Source organism: Erpetoichthys calabaricus, chromosome 7 (assembly GCF_900747795.2).
Source record: "Erpetoichthys calabaricus chromosome 7, fErpCal1.3, whole genome shotgun sequence".
Classification (NCBI taxonomy): Eukaryota; Metazoa; Chordata; class Cladistia; order Polypteriformes; family Polypteridae; genus Erpetoichthys; species Erpetoichthys calabaricus.
This window is the reverse complement of record NC_041400.2, coordinates 24,987,642-25,013,628: the sequence shown is the minus strand read 5'-3', so window position 1 is coordinate 25,013,628 and position 25,987 is coordinate 24,987,642. Positions and strand designations below refer to the sequence as shown.

The 25,987-nt window shown below is 40.8% G+C and overlaps 2 protein-coding genes across 4 annotated transcripts in view; both read right to left on the bottom strand.

Moving 5' to 3' along the window:
- Window positions 1-10,888, bottom strand: part of LOC114654413 (thymic stromal cotransporter homolog) — a 60,932-nt gene extending 50,044 nt beyond the window's left edge. Inside the window, exon 1 of the mRNA XM_028804960.2 lies at window positions 9,434-10,888. Coding sequence (XP_028660793.1) covers window positions 9,434-10,562 — 1,129 coding nt within the window. The 5' untranslated portion in view covers window positions 10,563-10,888. The remainder of the gene's footprint in view (window positions 1-9,433) is intronic.
- Window positions 10,889-15,002: 4,114 nt separating this feature from the next.
- On the bottom strand, window positions 15,003-25,168 carry creb3l3l (cAMP responsive element binding protein 3-like 3 like). Of its 3 annotated transcripts, none has more exons than XM_028804957.2 (10): window positions 25,037-25,168; window positions 22,792-22,926; window positions 21,230-21,569; window positions 20,521-20,618; window positions 19,674-19,760; window positions 19,448-19,554; window positions 18,785-18,853; window positions 18,520-18,604; window positions 18,335-18,428; window positions 15,003-17,919 (listed from the first exon to the last, which is right to left on the bottom strand). In XM_028804957.2, the coding sequence occupies exons 2-10, from the start codon at window positions 22,924-22,926 to the stop codon at window positions 17,501-17,503; spliced, it is 1,434 nt and encodes a 477-aa protein (XP_028660790.2). In that variant the 5' UTR covers window positions 25,037-25,168; the 3' UTR covers window positions 15,003-17,500. The 3 variants fall into 3 exon arrangements, with proteins under 3 accessions (XP_028660790.2, XP_028660792.2, XP_028660791.2); XM_028804959.2 differs by having other exon boundaries at window positions 15,003-17,898; XM_028804958.2 differs by having other exon boundaries at window positions 20,521-20,615.
- Between the last annotated feature and the right edge of the window lie 819 nt (window positions 25,169-25,987).

Here is a 25,987-nt window from a genome sequence, read left to right as displayed (position 1 = left end):
GAATCTGTGCCCACTGCAGCCTCAGCTTTCTGGTCTTTGCTCTTCTGCTGTTGTAGCCCATCCGTCTCAGGGTTTTCTGTGTTGTGCATTCTGAGATGCTTTTCTGCCCACCACAGTTGTACAGTTATGTGAGCTACTGTAGCCTTTCTGTCAGCTCGACCCAGTCTGGCCATTCTTCATGGACCTAATCAACAAGGTGTTTCCATCACCAGAACTGCCACTCACAGGATATTTTTTTGTTTACACCATTCTGTGTAAACTGCAGGGGCTGTTTGTATAAAACTCCCAGGAGATCATCAGTTACAGAAATACCCAAACCAGCTTCTCTGGCACCAACAATCATGCCACGGTTGTAATCACAGAGATCACATTTTTTCCCCATTCTGGTGTTTGAAGTGAACATTAACTGAAGCTCCTGCATGATATTATGCCTTGTGCTGCTGCCACATGATTAGCTAATTTAGATAATTGAATGGATAAGTAGGTGTACAGGTATTTTTCACAATTTGCTCAGTGAGTGTAATTCCCTCTGCCCTAGGTAGAGATGGTGTAACACCACGTCTTGGCTATGAGGAATTGTGGACTGCAGCCAGACTTCCTTGGCCTCAATTTCAGTTTGGTTAGAGGATGAGACACCACTAACGTAAACTGTGTTGCTGGCCACCAGCAGCCTTAAGGAAATTTGCTCACTCATTCACAGAATATCATGACATCCGTCGCTCTCAAAGGTAATCTTCAAAAGCAGCTCATGTTAATAGCCTGATCGATAAATAATTCAAAATGATCTAAATACATTTCTGTGGGAAATAATAGGGGGCTCAGATCTAATCACTTGCCTGTCCCCGTGCAATTTCATTTCGAAACAGATGTAGCCATTCAAAATGTGCTACTGCGGTAATGAAAGTGTGAGCTACTGCGTGATTTGCTTTTAAATACCACTCACATACAATGGAAAAACCTAGTAACTGCCATTTTTTTCTAAATTGAGTTTTTTTAATTTTTGGAGTTAGTTACTAAGTCTTTCCTGATGTTCTAAGGTAGTGGTGATGGCCAAATATGTCTTCATTCCGCTCATAGCATGATAGAAGAAGTTAGTATGTATACAGTATTTTATATACTGCAAGACAAAAACCTAGCAACTCTACTGACCAATGAGGAAAGACTGCCTACCAATGAAAATGTTGGATTATGATCACATGATTTAAATGCTGCAACTGTGTGACTTAAATGGCAGGTGTTGGCGATTTGTAAAAAAAACAATATTATGTAAGTGAAGCTCAGGAAAAATGAAATGTAGAGATTGTTAATTATAGGAGCAACATAATTTTCTCAAATTGCCGAAAACGTGAAAGATGTGACATACTAAGCTTTTCCATAGTTGGTGAGACCTGTGTTCATTGTTCTTCTGTAAAAGGAAGAAGGCAGATTTAATAAAAGACAGGACCTGGAGATGAGATGTAATCAAAGATTCATGCAAAGTTTGGTACAGGAATATCAAAATAAACTGCTGTAAAAACCAAAAACAAGTTAAAAGTCATGGCTAAAGTTCTTTTTTCCAGGAAACACTTAAAAAAAAGAAAATCACAAGCAAAGTCTCAAGAATATTATCCACAATCAAAGATGGCCAGCAAGTGTCCAGCACTAACTTGTGTACGATCACAGCAGTATCATCAGGTGCCACACACTTCTGGTCCATTTCCCCAACAGCATTGTGGCAACAGTCAGTCAGGTTGGGGAGCATGCACTGGTACAGTGGGTTGCTGCACCCACCACACAACGAAACAGCTCAGAATCCTGGTTGGCTACCCCCCAGCAAGACACACGATCCAGTCCCACCCTCCTGAAATGACCATCTATCTGCCGCTGCCAGGTGTTACATGGGTGTCCCCTTGACCTGGTCCAGCCACTCGGGTCCTCAACAATGAAGATCCTGTGAGCTGGATCATCCTCGGGGAAAAGCGCCACATGGCCGTAGTGCCGTAACTGACGCTCCCTCACAATGCAGGTAATGTGCCTCATTCGGGACACCATGAGCAACACAAAGTCAAACCAGTGGTACCCAAGGATTCTCCGAAGAGACACAGCACTGAAGGAGTCCAGTCTTCGTCTCAAGTCACTGGATAGCGTCCATGTTTCACAATCATATAGTGAAACAGAAAGCACCAGGACTCTAAAGACTTGGACCTTCGTCCTTCTGCACAGATATTGGGAGTGCCACACACCCCTTTCCAGCGACCTCATGAAAATGCTCTCCCAATCCATCTACTGACTTCATAGGAAGAGTCACCAGAGTCCTTCCTATTGTGGCAACCATGCTACAAAATAGTGGTGCCCATGGAAAACAAAACAGTGTCAGGAAAAGATGAAAATATTTTAACTACATTTTTGATCCAAAAGCCATTATCAAAATTGGAATAAAAAAGACCAGAGTAACATAACAGAAATGAACTCACTTCATAACACTTGGTGAAAATAGATGTATACTTTTAGAAAACACTTAACATAAAATATAATATTATCAATAAGACATACCCATTTTTTAAAATACAATGTACTACTATATGTTTTGTTTTTCTGCGATGGGCCAGCAGCCTCTCCAGGTGCTGTTCCTGTCTTGTGGCCAATGATTGTTGAGATCGGCTCCATCTGCCCTGAATAAGCCGGTAAGGAAGATGAATAGATGGAGTTTTCTTTTTCTGAGAAACAAAACTCAGCAAGCACTTGACAATTTACACAGGTAGAGCAAGGGAGTCTGTTTGAAAAAGGATATTTAAGTACGGACGCAGGACGCACCGAGGCGCATGCGCACAGAGCCTCAGCACCCCAGAGTCAAACCCAGCAGCTTCCCAGAGTCAGTAGGTGGCGCCCAAACAACACAACCTGTAAACTAAACTTGCTCTGATCCACTGTGCCAGCAGTCAGTGTGGCGTATTTGAATCACATAACGGTAATTCAGTATTAAAAGTAAGCTGAATTCTACCTAACGACACAGCCACAGAAAAACAAAAACGAGACCGCATGGATAAGAGCAATAAACAAAGACTCCTACAATGCGCTTCAGGGACACCAGAAGCAAAGAAGTCATGGCTCCAAAAAGAAAGAGCTCAACTAACGGAAATACAAAAACGAGCCTGTATGGATAAACACAATGAACGAAGGCGCCCACAACGTGCTTCTAAAACAGCAGAGGCAAAGGAGTCACAGCTCCAAAAAGAAAGAGCTCAATGATTAGAAATACAAAAACGAGCCCGTATGGCTACAACCTGTAAACTAAACCTGAGGTAAAGCGTGCATGCCAGGTTGTACAGCCGCCCACACCACCGCATGTACCACCTTCGTTTAGTAATGTAGCCCTCCATGCCTGGATCCGCCGCCATGGTCAGCAAACGACTTCTGGCTAACGACACAGCTATAGAAAAACAAAAACAAGACCGCATGGATATAAACAATGAACGCAGGCGCCTACAACGTGCTTCTGAAACACGTCACGGCTCCAAAAAGAAACTGCTTTAGTACAAATATATTTATTGAATTAAATGAAAACTCTCCCAGGACGCACCCACCCTCCATGACTTTACTTCTCTCCAAATATCGGAGGGAACAGAAAGTGATTGCCATTCTTGGATTTGCGATTCTTTCCAGAATCGCGGGTTTACTGGTTTAAGTATATACCAGGGGTCGGCAACCTACGGCACTCGTGCCATGCTTGGAACGATTTTCAATGGCACTCTGATTGAATTGAAATATAGTAAAAAAATATATTTTAATTACAGCGCATGTGTTCGCGCCCTCACCTTCGTTTTGCATATGCGACTCACATGTAAATGGAAACAATGTGCTCAGTGCAGGCCGTGGTACTTTAAAACAAACCTCTTGTTATTATTAAGTAATTTACTGCTCTAAAATGACTCATAAAAGACCAAAACTTGATGTTAGCCCTTTTCAAGTCTCTTTGACGAATGAATATGGATTTGTACTGTACACTAAAAGGATAGTGCTGTATGTGCGTGATACTGTGAAAGTGTTGTGTGTCGTACGTCAAGTGTACAAAGACATTATAAACTAATCATCAGTCCACGTTTAAAAACTCTGATGAGAAAAGTGAAGCTATAAAAAAGGGCTGTTTCTGGTTTTAAGAAACAAACTGCTCATTTTAGTCAAATAATTGGAACCAAAAATAAAGCCACCGAATGTAGTTATAAAATCCATTCATCCATCATCCAACCTGCCATATCCTAACTACAAGGTCACGGGGGTCTGCTGGAGCCAATCCCAGCCAACACAGGGCACAAGGCAGGAAACAAACCCCGGGCAGGGCGCCAGCCCACCATAGGGCGCACGCACACACACACACCCACACACACACCAAGCACACACTAGGGACAATTTAGGATCGCCAATGCACCTAACCTGCATGTCTTTGGACTGTGGGAGGAAACCCACGCAGACACGGGGAGAACATGCAAACTCCACACAGTGAGGACCTGGGAAGCAAACCCAGGTCTCCTTACTGCGAGGCAGCAGCACTACCACTGCGCCACCGTGCCACCCTGTAGTTATAAAATAATTTGACAAAACATTCTTTTCACATATGATCCTATGCATTTTAAAATATAATGGGCTTCTAAACTATATACTTTTGAAGCCCATTATAACCGGACCAATTTTGATACTATATACAGTATAACAAAATAGAATTATGTCGGCACACGGAATAACATTGTAATATAAGGTCCGCACGACCCCGCTGAAAGGTTGCTGACCCCTGGTATATACTATAGGTATACTGATATACCATACAATATTATAAAATTCTAAATCTTAGTAAATATATAGATAAAATAATATATATATTAGCCAGCATGTGGCTGATGGGTCTTCCCAGTTATAATTCTAACTTTGAGGTAAGATAGTTATTTCAGATAAGGAGGTCAGACGTTTTAAGGTAAGGTAGTAATAAGTCACCAGAGATTGGTGATGTGCTTGTTGTATGTTGTTTAGCACATGGAACGCAGAATTTCACCATACCATGTAATGTGACAATAATGATCCTGTCAGCCAATTTAAATGTTTATTTCCATTTCCCTTTTCATGATTTCATTAATGTATATGACATACCCTCTTTCGCCTTCTGCTTGCGTGACTCTTACGTTTCAACATGGCGATTGTCTTTATGACCACGTCTAAAAAAACACACTGATTCATCAAAGGTGGCACCTGAATTTAGCTTTCACTAGCAGCAATGACTATCAAAAACAATCCTTTATTTACTGAGCTACTGGTTACTCTGACTAAAGGTTTGTTTTACCACATGAAGATCTGGTTATGAATCAGAGCTGCCTGGCGATGAAGCTCACGCATGCCATTTTGAATTAGGCCATAACCAACCCTTCACTCATACTGAGACAGGAGGAGGTGTCGGTTGGCTAAACCTACCTGTTCTTAGGTTGTAGTTGGCCACAAGTGCCGTATAGTCTCTTAAAAATAAAGTGCCAAAGTGGTTCTTCAGAGCGATGCCATAGAAGAACCACTTTTAGTACCCAAAAGAAGCATCCATATGAAGGCTCCAGAAAGAACCTTTTATTTATATCCTAAACAGATTCTGTAAATGAGCAGGAATAGATGATAAAAGATGCTGCATACAATATTACAGGATAAGTTCCACTTTTCTTGATCTGTCCGTATCCTGGTAGGTAGCCTACAATACATCTTATTTTTATTTTTTTACGTAACATTTAAATCACGCCTATAGTGCATGCTGGTTCCAGCCTTGTGCCTGTGGCTGCCTGATTCACGGAAATAAAAAAAGAAACAAAACCACCTCCCCAGGCTGTCGATATGGCCATACACAACTTTGAGTGGGTCAGCTCTGAGCCTTGAAGATAACAGCATGGAGATTCTGCCGTTCCGGTCATGACACACAACGCTTCACACTTACCATTCATTAGAACAGCTAAATGGAAACTGCCCGTTCCTCATACACAGTAAACATTTCAAAGTTGCGATTATCAAATTATGAATTTCTGATGAGTTCTTTTATTACCCATAACACCACTAAATGCGTCAAGGGTCCTATTGACCACTTTAAAGGCTTTTTCAAATCTTTCTTATTGTTCTTCTTCTTTTGGCTGCTCCCGTTAGGGGTTGCCACAGCAGGTCATCTTTTTCCATCTCTTCCTGTCCTCTGCATCTTGCTCAGTAATTGTCTAATAGTCTCTAGCAGTGTTTATATCCATCAACCTTCAGATCTGCTTAAGCCAGGTCACAGTCATGGCAAGGCGGCGACCAGGACATGCCCTACACATGCCAACACAGACAGACACCATTGAGGGGAACGTAAACACCATGAAAAAGGAAGAAAAAACGGTGGTACTTGGAGAAAAACTCACACGGATATGAGGGAAACATACAAACTCCACAGAGACAGCGGCTGGGCCTGGCGCTTTGAAGTGGTAAGACAGCCATGTCAGCCATTAAACCTCCTAATTCACATCCTGAAAATAAAACTTTACAATTTTTTTGTTTTTTACAATGAACATTAACTGAGAATTCTGTGTAGGACTAAAGGTTAGCTCCTGGATTTTTTTGTCACCTGCAATGTTAATAGCTATAAGCTTTTTGCAAATCTGTTTATTTAAATCCAACCATCCATCCCTGGATGGGGCGCCAGCCCATCTCTCATACACACAGGGGCCAATCAGCATCGCCAGTCCTCCTGACCTGCATGTCTCTGGACTGTGACAAGAAACCAGAGCACCCAACTGCCACAGGACTTGAACCCCAGTCTTCTTGCTATAAGGCAGTAATGCTACCACTGTGCCAGCGTGTTGCCCATATACCTAAACGAAACATTTCAATAATTTTAAATAGGACACATTATAACTTAAACTTCCCTGACTTCTAAGTCAATTATGCAGCCAACTGTGAACAGGATGCCAGTCTACCGCTGGGCACACTCACCCACACTCATTGAGCCAATTCAGGACGGGCAATTAGCCTGACCTGCACCTTTTTTTAGATGTGAGAGGAAAGTCAGATGCACATGTGGAGAACATGTGAAGTCCATGAAGACAATGATCTGGCAAAGAGCTGAACTTGCATCCATGACTTTGCATTGTGGACCCCTCCCTGGTGGTTTATTTTCTCCATGGATGCTCCTAACTGGAGCTTTTGTTTTCCTCCCCTCCACTGTGAAGTTGCCATATCTCAATGATAATGTTAATAGATATTATTAGGATCTGTTTATGTTAATCAGTTTGTAGTACTAGGGTGTTGTACCGTGTTAGCCATTATGACTGTAGAGAAAAGCCAAGCAAAATGACACCTTTTATTGGCTAACTAAAAAGATTACAATATGCAAGCTTTCGAGGCACCTCAGGCTCCTTCTTCAGGCAAGATGTGATACAGAGACTGGAGTTCCCTGTGTTTATATACACACTCTAGGACAAGAAACAACATTGGTAAATCTTTAAATGAGAAATTTTAAATGTAAAAAATTAATAGATTCATTCAGGCTAGGGTTAATTTAACAAGAGAGAAATAATAATATACAGGTAAAATTCCGTTACAACGATTATCTTTACAACAAAATTTTCATTACAACGAAGTATTTTTATGGTCCCGACAGTTTCCCCATATGACACGAGTCTATAGAAATCTCGTTACTACGAAGTACATTCAGCAGATACTTTAATTACAACGAAGTGCACAAAAGACCTTGAAATGCCTGAATGAATCCTCCACAGAGCAGTTAGTTCTGTGGCCGCAGCGCAGTTGTGCCCAATGATCCCCAAACAGAAACGCTGTCATATTTTTTCTTTCTTCGAACTTTCCTCGTACTGATTTTTTTATTTATTTAGTTTTGCCCTTTTTGTTTCTTGCGGTTTTCAGTGATGCCTTTTGCTTATTGCTCGTCAACATTTGAAGAACATCCACTGGAATTTAACTCATTGTCACCGTCCTATAGAAACGGCAGACACGAAAAAACGCTAACAGTTCATATTAGAAAAAAAACTAACTTTTTGCAGCTCTCGATTGCGGCAAAAAGAAAAACGACGTTACCAGTGAATTCGGAATTTCGCTATCGACGCTGTCAACTTTCTTGAAAGACAAAGCAAAGAAAGTAGAAAAATCTCGGGTTGCAAACGTATGTGAACTGCTGCATTTGAAGACGTCGAAAAAGCCGTTTTTATGTGGTTCAGTGATTCTCGTTCAAGAAACATTCCTATTAATGCGGCACTCATTCAAGGTAAATGTGAGGTTTGTAAACTCTCTTGGGACCTCCCACAACTGGACAGCAAGCCGAAGAGCGTCCCGAAGTGCGATCTCCGCATCTGTACGGGGCAATAGCAATAGCAGATATGCTGCGTCTCTCCGCCAAAGTGAACAGTATCATGCTTGGGTCACAGATTTGCACAGAAACACAGAAGATTGTAGAGACAGGAACATTATTCAAACACTGCAAAAAACACGTCTCTTATTCAAAAATGTAAACGTGCTCCTTGACAAGACGGTGATGACAGTTCCATCTCACAATTAAAAGGATGCAAACATATCCTCCTCTTCAAAGGAGTGCGCGTCAGGAGCAGGGAAGGCCAGACAGAGAGAAAGGCAAAGAAGGGCGGGGGGTAAGAGTCTCAAAAGAGTTCAGAAACCTCACGATATGAAGAAGAAATAACGATTCGGCTCCTTATTGATAACTGTGCAGCCCACAACATGCTTCCACATTTAGATAATGTTCGCGTTGAATTCCTCCCACCCAATTGCACGGCAGCGCTTCACCATTGGTTTTGGGCATCATTCGCACCCTGAAAGTGTATTATCGCAAGGAAATGCTGAGAAAAAATTCTCGCCAGCATAACTTGTAGGCAGGAGGAGATTAAAATTAACGCGAAAGAAGCTATTGAAATGATTGCAAACGCCTGGATACAAGTTAAAAAAAAGCACTACAGTAACAGATTCAGAATCTCATTACAACAACATTTTCGTTAGAATGAAATATTTTTCAGGTCCCTGTGAGTTCGTTGTAACGGAATTTTACCTGTAATTTAATGTGTGCCCATTCATGTATTTTGTAAAACCTGTCATCTTGTTATAGCACCCCGAGTCTGCACTCAGTAAAGACCACTATCCAAAAAAAAAAAAAGCCCCAGAGCTAAACACTGTGTTAACCTGCGACCCTCCATCCATCCATTCATTTTTTAAACCCACACAATCCACCTTCAATTTAGAGTTGCAGAGTACAAAAGGAAGAAAAAGCCCCCGGAAAAGCTAAAACAAACACATGGAGAACATGAAAACTCCCCACAGGCTGAGAGCGGGATAAAGCCCCGGTCTCCAGCGCTAATCACTGTGCCACTTTACCACCCTTCCAAACTGCACATAGATTTCAACTGTTCACCTAAAAGTGCGCATTACAGAATAAATGGCTTACCGATGAAGAACATGTAGGTCTTCTTCACGAAAGTCATGACCACAAGCCCAGAGCTTAATGAAAAAACGCCAATCATAATCATACTGATATCCCGTAGACATCTGGAGAAACCCCAGACTCCTAGAAAGCTTGTGAGGTAGATCACAAAGTCCGCCGCATTGCCATATCCAACCTGCTTTGCATCCCAGTTGAGAGGCTTCTTAACCACAAAAGAAATGAGGATGTTCTTAGACTGTCCATTCGCTATGTCATACAGGACTGCTGCGATGAACAGAAGTACGATGTTTGTCATGTTAAAAGATCCAGGACCCCCAGTGCTGCCCACTGCACTTGTAGCTGATGTTTGATAAAGCTCTCTGTCGCCATCATTCGACTGTCCTGAACTCTCTAAGGGGTTCTCATTCTTCGGGCTACCAAAGTCCTTAATGTCACAATTGACTGAACTGATTCCTGGTTGAATATTTGCCTCAGGAGTAAATTCACTACTTGGAATTTTCAAAATGAGCAGACTGTAGATTAAACTCAGAGAGAACAAGCAAACACTGAGGGCAGCCAGGATGATCCCTTGGTGTTCTGAAGATGCGTCTATGCTAAAGACATACCCTGAGGCCATACTGCCAATGAAGCCAGCCACTCCATATACTACCTCAACACGCACCAGCTGGACAGACCTCTGCCTCTCGCTACTCTGGTCCGAGGCTATGGCCATGACCCCTGCCCAGTAAGAAGAAAATCCTCCTGACAATCCCTGAAGGGCAACAGCTCCGAACATGACTTGGAGTGGCCAGCCAAGTAGCACCACCAGGAGCAGCATGGCTCTGGAGATCACATACCCCAGAAGAGGGCAACAAATGGGCAACTTCCTATACCCCTTGTCCCCAAGTCTGGCCAGGTAGAAAGCTGTCAAGGTGGGACTAAGACCGAATATAATGTCATAGATCATATAGAAGTTGGAAATCGCTTTTTGCTGTAGGTCGTCTCCGTTGACTGAGGTGTTGATAAAGGAGGAGTTGCAACTGGCATTGTAGCGGCCCTTTACCACCATGAGAAGCCCCGTGTCATAAAGGGTACTGGCGATTTCAGCCGAGAACACCGCCGGCTCGATGAGTGCCCGAAGTCGTCCACACATAGCGATCGACCGGTGAGTAATAGAGAAGGAGCGCTGCGAGATCGGCTGAGCACAGGGCTAAGCTCGCATTCTGCTTTTGTAATAAATCTGATTAAAGAAAAAGGGTATTTGAAACCACCTGCAAACCTGGCGAGCGAACAACAGCTGTAGCAAAGCGTAAGCAAACTGTGGTGTAAAAGCTAAAAAAAAGACCTGTTCCGGGAAGTGGCGTGCTGAATTCTAAGAGGGAGAAAATGTGAGAAAGAGGGTGGGATCGACTAAACTGACCCACCCCGACCGGCCCCAGCGAATCCGGTATCTCTGCAGCCCGGAGCCTCGACCCTGGAATTCCACGTAGGTGGAACTAACCTACTTGACAATACCTGCCATTATTTGAGTCCGATCACACACCAGCATCCCTAATCGAAATCCAAGCGTAAAAGTGCGGAGCTCTGGAGGTCTACAGCTACACTCAATCGATGCACATTGAAGTTCCAGAGTGGCGGCTCAAGGCTGCAGAGTTATAAGGTGGCCTCTCCAATTACGGCACAGCGACTTTGATGTGCTAGAGCGCATTGATATTTACAGCCAGTGGGGTGCGCTGTGCCCGACACTTAAGTATGCACGCCCTGTGTGTTCAGCTGGTGCTGGTGTGCGTAAGATGGACTGGCGCCCACAATAGATTCCAATTTATTTTCATTTGTGCGCTGTAAGTTTTAAGTGCACGTATGATCAACATTACACTCTTGCGCCTCAGTCAGTACTTTTTATTAGTAAAACATGGACTAACGTGCGAAGCCTCAGGAGTCTTCCTTTCCTTAAAGAATTTAAGGTTAAGTCACTGGGCATATACAGGTACAACAGGCACAATACAGAGGAGCAAAAAATCCACATCTTTTTTTCAGCGCAGATCAGTTAGTAATGACCAGGCGGTGGATTAACTGGGCCGTGCGGCTGGACAACTGGCGATCAGCGTGCCTTCTGAAGAAGCAGGTTCTGAAAACGAAGCATCTCAGCGAGCCCAGGCGGGTGGGAAATACTTTACGTAATTATGGAAGATTCCGCCAGGTGGCAGTACGAGATATCATCACGGTGAGAAAACAACGTCCGGCTCCGCTGTGTTGTGAATTGCCCGAAACATCCATTAAGTTCCCAGGACACCTTGCCACAATATCTCTGAAAATGTTTAATGATAACATCTATCAGTCCGGGGAAGCACCCATTACAGCAAGCTTCGGGCGCAAGGGAGAAACAATCCTTGGACGAGGTATCAGCTCAGAGCAAGGCGAATACAAGCACACACATACACTAGCGTCATTTTAGCATCGCTAAATCACCAACCTGCATGCCGTTTGAAGGAAACCGGAGCACAGTGTGGAAAGACACCAGGAAAACATGCAAACTCCAGGGACGTGACTTCCAACTGCGAGGCAGCAGCGCTACCGCTCCGCCACCGTGCCGCCCCCACACGTGTAATTATTAACAGTTTAAATCAAGTTAACGATTTATCTGTAAAATGTAATATACATACTTTAATGCATTTCATCACGAAAGTGATATCGTGTAAATCTAAGGATTCTAAATATGTAGAGAGCTGGAATATCATAAATTTAACGTATTCTGTGTGGCAATTGCTGCCGTAGCGATTCAACATGTGGGTTTGTTTTAAAATGACGTTTACGACGTTCTACTAATGACAAAATACGGGATTAAAGAGGAAATATTGAGACTAAAGCCGAAATTTCCACTTTAATCACAAAATAGACCTTCTCACTGTGTCTCTAACTTTTTTTTTCTCTGTGGCTCAAAAACGCTTCCGTACATTCTGATGCTATTTTGAAGGTTCCAAAAGGAGTGGCCTCCCTTAGACTGTCTCGTATACTCAGATATGGGGATGGATATTTGAGGAGTAAACCGCAAGACAATGATTATATTTACATGATGATTATATGTACATTAAAGAACCATCAACAGCAAATCGAATAATATATTGAACAATTATAATAAAAGTAAAGTTGAATAAATTGGACTCAGCTGCTGTATGAATAAAAGGTAAAGTACCACTACCGGTTAACTGAAATTGCCCAAAAGTTGATAGAAATCTACGTTTTGTACCCAATACTTGTATGCAAAATTTGGTTGACCTAAGTGAAGGCGTACTCAGTTTATCGTGTTTACATACAAACACACAGACACAATTCCATAAATGGCATTTTCGGACTCAGTGAGGTCTAAAACATTGAGATTCATCTGGAATTTTTGGAGGATTCCAATATTTTCCCTTTACTTCATATACAAGAAAGTTAGGGAAGTCTAAAACGTTGAGATTCGTCAAAATTTTGACATTGAATCTTCGGACGATTCCAATATTTTCCCTATACTTCGTATACGAGAAAGTTAACAGATGGCACATAGAATATGATATGTGCGACCTTAAAGCAGGGGTGTCGAACTCCAGGCCTGGGGGGCCGCAGTGGCTACAGGTTTTCAATCTAACCCTTTTCCTAATCAGTGAGTAGTTTTCACTGCTAATTAACTCCTTTTCCCTTCATTTCAACAGCCCTGTTTTTAAGGAGTCAGTCCTCTGAATTGATTTGTTTCTTCATTAAATGGCAGCCAAACAGAAATGAGACGTGAAACGAGCCAACAGATGACCAGCTAAACTGGGATTTCAAACTCCAACCAACTTCACTCCAACCAGTCTTTTAATGAGAAGCAGATTCTTGCTGTTAATTAAGCCCGTTATTTAATTCCATGGCTTGTTGCTGCTCTCATTCTGCCACAGCAGACATTTCCAAATCTGTTGATTTTTCTGTTTTTTCTGTCATATGGTGGCTTGTTTGATGTCTCATTATTGTTTGGCTAATAATTAAGGAAAAAGAGACAATCAAGGGCGGCACGGTGGCGCAGTGGGTAGCGCTGCTGCCTCGCAGTTAGGAGACCTGGGGTTCGCTCCCCAGGTCCTCCCTGCGTGGAGTTTGCACGTTCTCCCCGTGTCGGTGTGGGTTTCCTCCCACAGTCCAAAGACATGCTGGTTAGGTGGATTGGCAATTCTAAATTGGCCCTAGTGTGTGCTTGGTGTGTGGGTGTGTTTGTGTGTGTCCTGCGGTGGGTTGGCACCCTGCCCGGGATTGGTTCCTGCCTTGTGCCCTGTGTTGGCTGGGATTGGCTCCAGCAGACCCCCGTGACCCTGTGTTCGGATTCATTGGGTTGGAAAATGGATGGATGGATGGAGACAATCAAGGGGCCTGAGTGAAGTTAATTAAAACTAAAGCAAAAGAAGTTAATCAGCAGTAAGAACGGCTCACTAATGAAGAAGATGGTTAGAATGAAAACATGCAGCCACTGCGGCCCTTGAGGACCGGAGTTCGACACCTGTGCCTTAAAGGGTGAGGCTGATTTCATGGCAGAATTAAGTAGAGTCGGGAGGTGAATGAGAGTGGGTGTCACTCACAGCCATACCAGTGAGTGAATGAGCGGCGGTGGGCCTTTGACAGCAGGGGCCTCGTTTATAAATCTGGCATACTGTACACACAAAAAGAGGCCAGAAATGTACGTACGCATCTCCCTAATTGGGAGAAACTAGGAAATGATGACTCCCCTGATCACTGCGCGAAATGCAGCAAACATGACGCGAAAGTCATATCACTGAACCATTACTTTAACGTGTGTTGACATGACAAATATATTACACTTTAAAATATATAAATGTTGTATAGAGTGTATTTTAGTTGTCTTTCAAGATGGCCAATGCTGGTCTTTTTTTGTTTCTATTGACTACCTGTTGTCTCTTCTCAGTGAACTGGCTGACAGGTTAGGAATATCTCAGCCAAGCTTAACTCCATTATGATTGCTGTGCTGGAAGCCATTAACCCCGCGGTGAAGCACTTCAGTCTTCGTATGGTGTGGTTACACACCAGCAGTGGCCCGGTCTTCTCAACTGAGAGGATAGGAACGAATGGGATGCAGAAAGTAGAAAGAGTTGGTCAGTCTACATGAATGGAACGAAAGGTTTCAGTGCTGCCAATGCAAGTACAAGGGTTTCTCTAATAACCAATCAGTGTCCATACAGGACTAATTCAGGATAAGCTAAAGCAGTTGACCATCTGAACACTGGAAAATGGCTGCTGAAGGTGGGGCTTTGCAGTCAGGTGAATAACACATTGCAAACAGTAATGGTGGCACTAGTAATGTCATGGCTATATTTTTTACATCAATTTAATGGTATCCTGATAAAAAAAGTATTCAGTTTCTATCAAAAAAACAACAAAAATTTCTAGATGCGACCAAACGTTTGACTCATAGTGACACCCATATTTTACAAATGATTTACCATCTTTATAGTTTTTTCCATAAAATACAATGAATAAAATTAACATAATAGTCAACCTTACAGTAATCCCCACCCAAAAAAGTAAATAAATACAACCACCTATAAAATTAGACAAAGCACAGGTACAGTCACCGGGATGAACGTCTTTAATAAGTTGTTTTACATAAATACACATTACAACTGACAATATAAACAAGCAAGTCTGAATATTTACAAACCACATGGACTAACAATGCCACCTGTACAAAGACTCCGGAACACGGCACCTGCCTTTCCCCAAAACCGTAGCTCATTTTAAATTATACAAATACAAATTACATAGGCAACAATGTCGGGCATTCAGTGTTTCATATGGTTAGCATCACCTACACATTTATGGAATGTTCGATGTAAGACTTTGTGGGATGTTGTTCTTCAATGCCATCCTCTAAAGTGCTGCCTCAGATCAAACCCTCCCAGCCCACTAGCAAGATGTATCATACTAATAATATACTTTGTATTAATGTATACCTATTAAAAATTAGTCTGCAAATAATATAAAGATCTACTTTTAGGTATCCTTAACTTATGGATTGCCTTTTTTTATGCACTAGCTGTTCTAACCACCTTCTCCTGAAAGAGTGATACAATGTACGCTGAATACGTTAAATAAACAAAAAGCAGACCCGACACTATGGGCCTCCTCACCGCAGCAGGAAGACATCATGTTTTTTTTTTTAGTATCGTTTAGTAATTTTATATCTAGAACTCACAAGCTCAGATCAAGACTGTGAAAAGTGTAAGATTTAGAGAAATAAAAATAATTTTCCAGCAAAGAGCAACTTGTACTAGTTCACTAATAATAATGCATTCTGTGTGAACTGAATTTAGCAGACCCCTGCAACTCTGTTCAGGACTAAGCGAGTTACAAAATGACTGACTGTTAAAGCGCATAATACACAACAGTCATAACGTACAGTGGAGGATCCAGCTGCGGACAAACCCTCCTCCTCCTCACTGAGTGGCACTCCTGCCAGATCCCCACCAAATGTCTGCCCCCTCAAAACACCTTTTGTTACTCCAGCTCAAGTACAGATCTTGTCACAAATTGGTAATTTGCTCCCTTATTATTTGCCCGGCATAGACAAAAACTGAATGGGAAATTTTTTTGTTCAACATATAATGAGCAAAAAAGATGGAATGGATTTTTGATAGATAGATAGATAGATAGATAGATAGATAGATAGATAGATAGATAGATAGATAGATAGATAGATAGATAGATACTTTATTAATCCCAAGGGGAAATTCACAATAAAGTATCTATTTATCAAAAATCCGTTCCATCTTTTTTTTGCTCATTATATGTTGAACAAAAAAATTTTTGATGCAGTAAACAAAAGAGTTGTTGTGGGGCAAATATAAAAATCTCATTCTTTTTCAACATATTTTTTTAATATTCCCAGTAAAAAAAAACTTGTCAACCTAAATACCCAATGATGGCATTGCTTTGCTAAAGAATGATTTCAAATTCTTCTGAAGTAAAAAAAATCATGGTGAGGTTAAAAGGTATAAAAGGCCCAGCAAAAATGGCCAACTTTTAGTGAAGTTGTGTCAATTTCTACTTTTTTCTATATAATTATATGTAGACAATATAATGAGAAGTCAAGCAAAATGACACCTTTTATTGGCTAACTAAAAAGATAACAATATGCAAGCTAATGAGGCAACTCGGGTCCCTTCGTCAGGCAAGATGGGGCCCAAGTTGCCTCATCCGCTTGCATATCGTAATCTTTTCAGTTAGCCAGTAAAAGGTGTCATTTTGCTTGACTTCTCGCTACATCCATAATGGTTAACACGGTACAACACCCTAGTACTATGTAAACAATGTTAAGTTTTTTTAGCCTGAAAGTTTGGCTATACAGTACTGGAAATAACTGCAAACTTCTTTATAGAAATAGGCGCAGTGCTTTTGGCATGATGCTTGGACAGACAGATGGGCAGAAATATATAAATGACTGCCAAAGAAATACTGGGTGCACAATGGTGCATCATGAATCCTGCATCCTGGGCCCAAATCCCATATCCAGTTCTTGTCTGTGTGGGTTTTACTCGCACATTCCTAACGACATGCAATGCAGGCGAGTGAGAGTGTGGGTGCCCTCCGATAGACTGGTGCGGTTTCCTGCCTTGTGCCCTGTGATACTGACATAGACTGTCGCCCTGCAACCATGACATGGTTTAAGCAAGTCTGACAAAATGTAGATATACACATATGAAGACATTCAACAAAAATAAATTCATCAGACTTGAGACATCTGCTAACCTAAATGGAAAAATAATATAGCATTGTATCCTCTACAGTAGAAAACATACATTTGGCTGACAGTTCTCTCAAGAGACTTACAAATCAGTAGTGCAAACTGCAGTTGTTTCCATTATTTACCTTAAGTGGCATACTCATGACACTGAGTGAACCAATAAAGGAAACGTAGAAAACATGGTGGTTTACCGCCCATTGCCTGCAACAGTCTAGTGTCCCACTGCCTGCAGCATATGGTACACAGCCATATCGAAACTGGCCACATATTTACAGAACAACACGTTATTTCAGCTATAAGCAAGTGTGACATGCAGAGGTCTCTGGCTACATCTCATCCGAATGGTGTTGCTGTATTATCACAGTTGTGGGTTTGTGGTCTGTCCAGTCATCTTTAGTAACTGCAGGAGAATTCACTTTATAGTTCACTCCTTTTTCTCCAGAACTGTATTGGCTGTTTGGATCCACTTCTGGTATCACTGCAGATTTTGCTTGTGAAGGGAAATCAGAGGAAGAGTTGCTATTCACTGCCGATTCAGACTCTGCTTTCTCAACTTTGTGGATCTCAGGTGTGAGATTCTGTCCACCAGTTATCACCGGTTTGTCAATCTCAGCCTCGAGCAACACATTTACATTCTCATCAGACGTGTACTTGCTGACCTTTGGTTGCTCATACTGATTCAAGGTTTCAGCAGTATTTATAGAACGGAGATTCCTTGAAACCACTGTGGAGTGAAGGAAAACATCTTTAGAAGAAAAAAAAACAAGAGTTATGTTCACATCAGGATTAAAGTATGATGATAACCTTTTAGAAACATGCAGATGGTATCATATAGGCAAGATCAGCGTCAAAATGACATATAAAGCAAAGCCTTCAGAAGGGAAAGATTACTTTAGTGGCAATTAGGGCCTACCACCCATGTCACAGTGGGAACATAAGAACGGCTATAATTCATAAGGTCCTATCATGTAGTATGTACTCCAGGTTAATAGTGTGGACTGATTAAGATATACTAATGAAATTAATACATTGAGCACCCCGAAAGGCGCTATAGAGTATAAATAAAATGTATCCCTATTATTAAGGATAGGAAGTGGGATTCCATGATGTGTCAAATAGTAAAAGTTGAGTCAGAAAATGTGATGTAAGCCTCTCCTTACCTCCTGAAGTCGTATAGAGTCCCTTCTGAATGTTGGTTGTACCAAAGGGGTTCACACTTGGAAAAACAATCAGGCAAAATGACAGCAGGAATACCTAAACAAAAAGAGTAGCAGAACATGAGAAATGTGTTCTGTTTTGCAGAAAAGGAAATCAGATGTGGCAGAGACCTGACATAAGGGCTCACCATTATACAAGTGCTGGCAGTTGTCGTTTTCATGGTGGTCTGCTTCACCAGTGCCTGAAGTTTGCGGAGCTGTTCAATCAGTGTCCTGGGAAGGAATTAAAATGGACATTAAAATTAAGCAGAAATCTTGTTTTTCACATTTCTTCATTTATTTGCCTAAAAAAGTACTTCAGATTTCCAGAGGTTTCTGCTCCCTAACCATTTCAAAGTAGTTTTAGCTGCATGCATATACAGTAAATAAGAAACACAAACTCTGGGTACTTACATATTTTGTTTCTGTAGCTGTTGGACTTTCTTCTGTAGTTCCTGGTTTTGAATTGTGCAAGCAGTTACTCTAAAACAAAACATAATAATACCATAATTAATAATACAATATCCACCCAAAACTGAAGTATATAAAGACTGATATGTCCTTCATTTAATATTGTTTTAGGAGAACTCTTTTTATTTGTGCATCTACGGGACTGAAAACTAGCTTCCGGTATGTAGGATGTTAACATATTTTAAGTTTTATTTCCTGGAAAATAGGCACAGCAATGTAATATGTTCAGCTCCCCTTGATATTACTCTGTGTGCAGGGAGATGCACTACTACTGTGCTCTCAATTTTAAAAGCAAATAGCATATAAGAACTGATATTTGAATGGCCAATATCAAAAATGACAACCAGTAAGCCAGTATACACAGATGTTTAATTCTTTCTCCTCATATCAGTATACTGCATATTTAACAGGTGTCTTTGTCCAAAACACTTTACAAATTCAGTGAACATTACCGCTGGAGAATAGGCAGGTCACATGACCTGCAAAGCCACAAAGTTAGGCAGAAGCAGGAATTCATCCAGCAACCTTGTGATTTATGGCCTAGCACTTTAGGTGAGGCACCTATCACATTTAATGCTGTCCATCTGAATAAGCTGTTCATCCTACCTGCTCTCAAGGCCATCAACATACTGTTTCTTCTTTTTACGACTTTCCTGTGCAGACTGCTTGTTGCGAATCTTTCGTCTTACTCTTTTCAACAGGCGCTCTTCAACCTAGTTAAAAAGTAAATCACGGCAAGAGTGAATCAGACTTTTTTATGATGTAAACTTTATAGCAATTTCATTTCTAATTACAAAATTAGGATGCAATTGTTTCCTTGAGGAATGCAAACCTTTGTGAGCGGCATATGACTTGGTAATACTGCACCCTCCTTTGCCAAAATTCTCTTTTCCTCCTCTGTCAAAATCAGCTCCTTAAACTGAAAGGAAAAAAAAAGAAACTCACTTAATATAAATTTTTCTTAAAGAACAAGACACAAATATGGGTGGAACTTTAAGGATCTTGGGTCCCAACGACAGAAATTAATTCAGACTGATACACTAGGAGCTGTGGAGTGCTTTTACTGGAATGACAAAAATAAAATCTGCTCTAAAGATCTACAAAATGTTTTCATAGTAAAACGTAAATACATTACATGGAGTATACATTAAAAAAAACCCAAAAAAAAAAAAAACATCCCAATACCGGTAAGTGTGTTGTGTATTTTCAAATACTGCTAACAATTATTGTAGCTATTGGATCAGATTTGAATTTTTAGCTAACGCCAAACATCTGCCTGTTAGGTCAGTTGGCCCTTCGTAAGTGTGTGTGTGTGTGTGTGTGTGTGTATCTTATGGCCATGTGATAGACCGGTGGGTGACCTGTCTAGGATTGTAGCCTGCCTTGCACCTGAAGCTGCCAGATTCATTTATATTTTTTGAAGTTTCTTTCCCCGGTTGCCTCCATTATTGCTTTTTTCTTTGACAAAAATAAAAATATACAATTAAAGAAACACAAAATGTGTGCTCTCACAGACTCTAATAGCATTATACAAGTACAATATGAGCTGCAGATTTTATGACATGGCTAGCAAAAGTCAGTAAAGAGGAATATGTTGTCTCTTCTACATAATTGCAGGTTGATCATATAGTCCCCTCTTTTGCTTATTGACTTTAATTCTGTTTATTTTGAACACTTACCTGATATGACCCACCAGAATGTGCAACGTCTTCTATAGAAAGAGTGACTGGGTTATCAGCAAACTCATCTTCAGCTATATCTTCTGGATTCCAGTCTTCTGAAAACAAAACAAAATTGATTGTCACATAGCTAAACTTTAACATATTAATATCTTCACAATATCAACCAAATTTAATATGGAATAAATGCATGCTGAATCAGTTGTGTCAACACAAATATACCATTTAGTATTCGCACTTTCACCCACAGGATCATTCCACCTCAGTGTGCTAAGAAGTGCCCATGGGGGTCTTTTTCTACCCTCTATAAGGCATTTCAGTGCTTCCTTCCAAAATCCCAAACTAAATGCTTATACTCTTTAAATTAATTTTGCAATTTCTGCACAATATTCATTTATTTGTTTTGTTTGTTTATTTATCTGTTGATCAATTGATTCTATTGTTTGTCCTGTGAGTCTGTAGGTGTGCTTTTTATGCCGCTGCTGCTGTATGTATTTAAATTTCCTCCTGGGATTAATAACATTTGTCTAAAGACAGTCAAGGCAAAAAATATTATGAAAAAATGTTACTGTAAACATCATCATTTTTCAAATGGTTAGTACAAATGATTGAGTTTTATTTTCAGATTTATCTACCTACATTTAACTTAATAAAAGGTAGTAAAACAACAGAATGTTAATCAGAAAAAGCAAAAGCTTAGTTTACTCACCCAAGTCAATGGAGACATCTATCTCGGGCTCCTCAGTTCTCACACTGTGCAGTATGCAGTCATTATCTTCCGCCCCCTCCTGGAGGGAGTAGTTATGGTCACTCTGTATTATATCATATACATAGGCAGTCTGAAATTCAGGGCTGTCAGCCTGATCAGGGAATTTCACGTTAGGAGACAGGGTGATGTCACTGCTTGATGGGCTATGGCAGTTATTGTTGTCCTCTGATATCCCACTGTCACTACCCATTGGTGACCAAGAGTGCACTGGTTTCATATCCTCTTCAAACGGGCCCAAAATGGAGTTCAGAAACTCTTCAGTTTCATTATCATTTATCATCTGTTACAAAGAAATGAAACAAAACAAATATTCTAAAACCAGCACGTTTTGCTTTTAAGAACAAAAGAGTTGATCCTAGATTTCTGAAGGCAGACCAAAGACTGTATGCAACATCTTATTTTAATATCCTCTACTTAAGTAATAATATAACAAAGTCAAACCTTAATCCACTTCAGGGTTGCAGAGGACCAGAACTTTGTCAACTGCCCATAGTTCAGCAGTTAATTTATAGACAGATATGGTTGGTTTCCATTTATATTAAATAGGTTCTACTTTGTTTTCTGTGTAAACAATTCGGTGTCTTTATGTGTACATTTAGTGATTTGTAAGATCTACACTTGCATTTTACCCAAGAACTTGTCACAGGGTTCTGCACCTGCACACGGTGAACACTGCTATATAATAATAAATGGATAGATCATCCTGGAGACATTTAGGCATCAGGAATGAACTAACCCTTAAAGAAGGACCAGTCTATTGCACGGCTCATTTGCAACTGGCCCAATTCAGAACCACTAATTACTTTATTATTGGAAGAGAAACCAGAGTACCCAAAGGAATATGGCCAAGGTAGAGAGAGTGCAGATGTGCACCCAGTCCAAGTTGGGTTTCTGTGTTGCACCCAATGGATAACCCGAGTTTAGAAAATGGATGGATAAGATGACCGGTTACCCAGGACAGAAACAGCAATGGGCAGAGTTATGATAGGGGACATGCCCAACAATTTCCATACTTCAAAAAAGGAAGTCACATTGGAAATTGATGAGCTCTTGAAAGCGGTAATGCAGCTGAACAGCTGCAAGGCATCCGTTTGACCTGTTTCTATAAGCAGGACCCCAGACATCATTAATCCAAGGTATCAAAGAAAACAGCCATCGAGGGTGACTGGCAAGATTCCAGGGGATCTCCTCTACATTGCAGATGCATCCTACACTGCAGATGGCAGATAGCATAGGAGCAGACAAGAGCTTGGACTCAGGTATCTTGAACAGGGGCTCGGATATGAAATGGAAAATGGAGAAAGTGGAAGTACCACTCCATTATTATTATTATTCCCCCAACTATTTATTTCAAACCTCTATTGGTTGCAGGTAAGATGCCAATAGTGCAACCAAACACAGTTCTGTTCTCTGATTAACTGCCTGCCTGATACTAAAACTGTCTTTAACTAAAGATTGGTTCCTTCTAGGGTTTAACAAGGAGTTTTCATGTAGAAACATACATCTTGTTCTGAAAGACCCCATTCCTGCATAAGTCTGGCTCCATCAGCAAAGACATCGTCTTCTATGTGTCCATCTTCAAAAAGTAGTGACAAGAGGTCTGTGGTTTCCATATTGAAGTCTTCATCAGAGGACATCTGGAAAACAAACACATATTCAATGAAAGGTTAAAGTAAAAATACACTTTTTCATTTGCATCAGACAAAAAAATATAAAAATGATATTTTCAAAAATCAACTGCAATGTTTCAGAGAAAAGCAGCGACTGCCATAGTGCTACAACCCACTTGACACAGCCATTTAATGGCAATATTAGAAAAATTCTAAGTAGTGACCACCCAATATCAAATCCTTTAAAAAAAATCTTTATTTGCAATATTTGTGAATTAAAATATTTATTTGCATTTGTTCACTCAAAATCAATACTGCTGCATAAAATCCTCAAACCTGCTCAGTTTAGTCCATAGGAACAGGGGACTGGAGTCTGTTCTAGCAGTTTAGCATCATTAGGTAACCAAATAAGCATTTGTCTAGAAATGTAGGAGAAAAAACCCACAGAGACACATGAAGAACAAAAAGTGGCGGTGGAACCCAAAACCAAAATCTGCGAGGCAGCACTGCCAGCTATTGCACATCCAATCAAAAATGACATCAGATTAAATACGGCCTGATTTCTCTTACAACTTTACAACGACGACAACAACAACACTTGCTGGGAGGTGTGGAGGAGAGTATTGTGTATATAGAATTGCCTGTGTATTACTGTGGCTGTGGTGCTTGAGTGCACTGGTTCAAGAAGAAAAAGTATTAAAATACCTCTGAGTGTTTTTACCGTGTCCTGAGCATCTATCAGTTGGGATTAAGGGGGCAACAGCGACCCCTAGTGTTTTACAACCTTTAGAATTTTCTTTCTGTATAAATGCTGTATAATCTAAAATGTGATTGGATCGTTATGCATTTTTAAAACTAGATAAAGCGAATCCAGTTAAACAAATGACATCACACATATTCATTCTTTACTTCTGCCCACTTTGTTTTATTCTGTTATTCTGATGTCTGGAAGCATAATAACATTTCCTTTGAATATTCCATTCCATCTTCATTTTCTGTACTTTAAACTGATTAAATTGCCCAAGTCTCCACCTCTGTGGCATTGTTCTTTATTAGCTCACATGCACAATTACTTTGCCAAGAGCCAAGATAAAAGTCACCTATGTCAGTGTTTCTCTACCTTTACTGTCTCACGACCCAGTTTTACCTTTTCAAGTCTATTGACGACCCACAAGCAGGAGTTGGTCATCCATACCCCAACGACAACAGACTTCATTCGACTATCAAAAAAGTGAGAGGACACTCTGAACAGGCAGCATCACAGTGCCTACAACAATTAAACACCCACTTTCATTTACAAAATATACAATCGGTATGTACGATGTAACCAGTCAGCTGGAAAATGGGGTACAAATTTAAATCAATCCTGTATGAAAGATGTACAGTACTAGAAATTTAATTAAAATGAAATTAAATAATGTGATACTTTTGGACGGACTAACATTAAAACGAAGTATACATATACGTATAAAGGAAGTGTTGCTAGGATGGTTTCGTCATAGGAATCGATACAAGTTGATACAAACCAATGAAAAAACTGCGATATCAACTAAAAAAAGAAGGGCACGGCAGGACAAAGAGGGTCTCGCAAAAAAAGAAGGCTTACATCATTCCAGCACATCCTCAAGAGGCCCCGCCCCCCCAGCCTTGTGACATATCAGTGGATCACAGCGGCAACACCGACGACCAACTAGGAACAAACAAACAAACAAAATTGGCAAAGTAAGATACCTCCGCGCGAACCCTCAAACGGTCACCCTCGACGATAACTGATCGAAATAGCAGCAACGTCATTTACACCCCGTGTCTACACGCTATAACATGGAGGGGGGGGGGGTCAAGTTTGGGGTCCCCACAAGGCTAAAGGCGTCCACCACCGCCGCCGCCCATACGTACCCGCACACCTCCGGACCACCATGGCAGGTGTCGTGAGCTCCCCGCTACAGTCAGCACTACAGTTGGTCACATTTTTTAACCAGAGACTTTTTTTTTCCCAAGCTGTCAACATACATACAGAGCGCTGTAACTGTAACACGGAAATATTAAGAGCGTCGAACCAATAATATCATCAAAAAGAACAAATGTCTTGTAAGTCACATTTTAATAACGATACAACCAAAAATAATTATCATATTACCTTAGCTGACAGTCGGAGTAGCTGTAAGGACAGACAAGCTACCAGCCTCACCAGTCTTGTCGAGCGAACTTTCTTTTCCTGAAGAAATTACCTTCCAACAAGACAGAAATGACGTCATTAAAAAGCGACGCCCACAAGACCATAGACATATAGCAAAAGACCATAGACATAGAATTACTAGACGCCCCATGACCAGCAGCATCGTACGTCAACATCGCCGCCATATTGCGAGTGGCACTGCTGTGGAGTGAAGTAATGGATAAAGATGCCTTACGCATGTAGTGCTTGGGATTGTACCAGGGCCGGATTAAGAGCTTTGGGGGCCCGTAGCACATTTCAAATTTGGGGGCCCTTTTGGTCTGCATCATCTGAAGTTTAGATTCTGAACAGTTCAAACCGGACTAAATAATTATTTTACTCTCGATTATAATAAGAATCTTATAATATTTATGTGAATTTTATGTGTTGGGCCCCTAAAGTTTTGTTGTGTAAGAAATTTACAGTTTAAAAACGTAAAGATAATATTTTTAAAGACCAGTTTTTCAATGCTACACTTTTTCATTAAATATTGGGTCCACCATTTGGGGACCCCCGAAATTGCGGGGCCCGTAGCATATGCTACATGTGCCTATTGGTTAATCCGGCACTGGATTGTACAAACCGCTGTACACTCCAAACCAGATCACAGGAATTACATTTCATAGGTAGAGCTGAATAATTGTTTTGGTTATATTTGGCCATTAGAAAATCCCGTTTTATAATCTTAACTTTAGCTACGCCAGGCTAAGCTAGAAAAGCTATGCATTTATGTGCTCAAGTGAGCCTCCAAACAACGCTTTGGCTAAACGTATTTAGTCATGAACTATGTAGATTGTTGTTAGCTGTTAACATTTCTCAAACTTTGAAAGTTTCCCAAAGAAATCCACCTCAGGAAGCAGTGGGAGGTAGCCC

Coding starts and splice junctions, on each gene's coding strand:
- creb3l3l (XM_028804957.2), bottom strand. CDS start 22,926: ATGTCCTCTGATGAAGACTTCAATATGGAAACCACAGACCTCTTGTCA. Junction 21,570..22,791: donor GGGGTCTTTCAGAACAAGAT/GTATGTTTCTAC, acceptor TCTTTGTAACAG/ATGATAAATGATAATGAAAC. Junction 18,429..18,519: donor CTGCCAGCACTTGTATAATG/GTGAGCCCTTAT, acceptor CTTTTTGTTTAG/GTATTCCTGCTGTCATTTTG.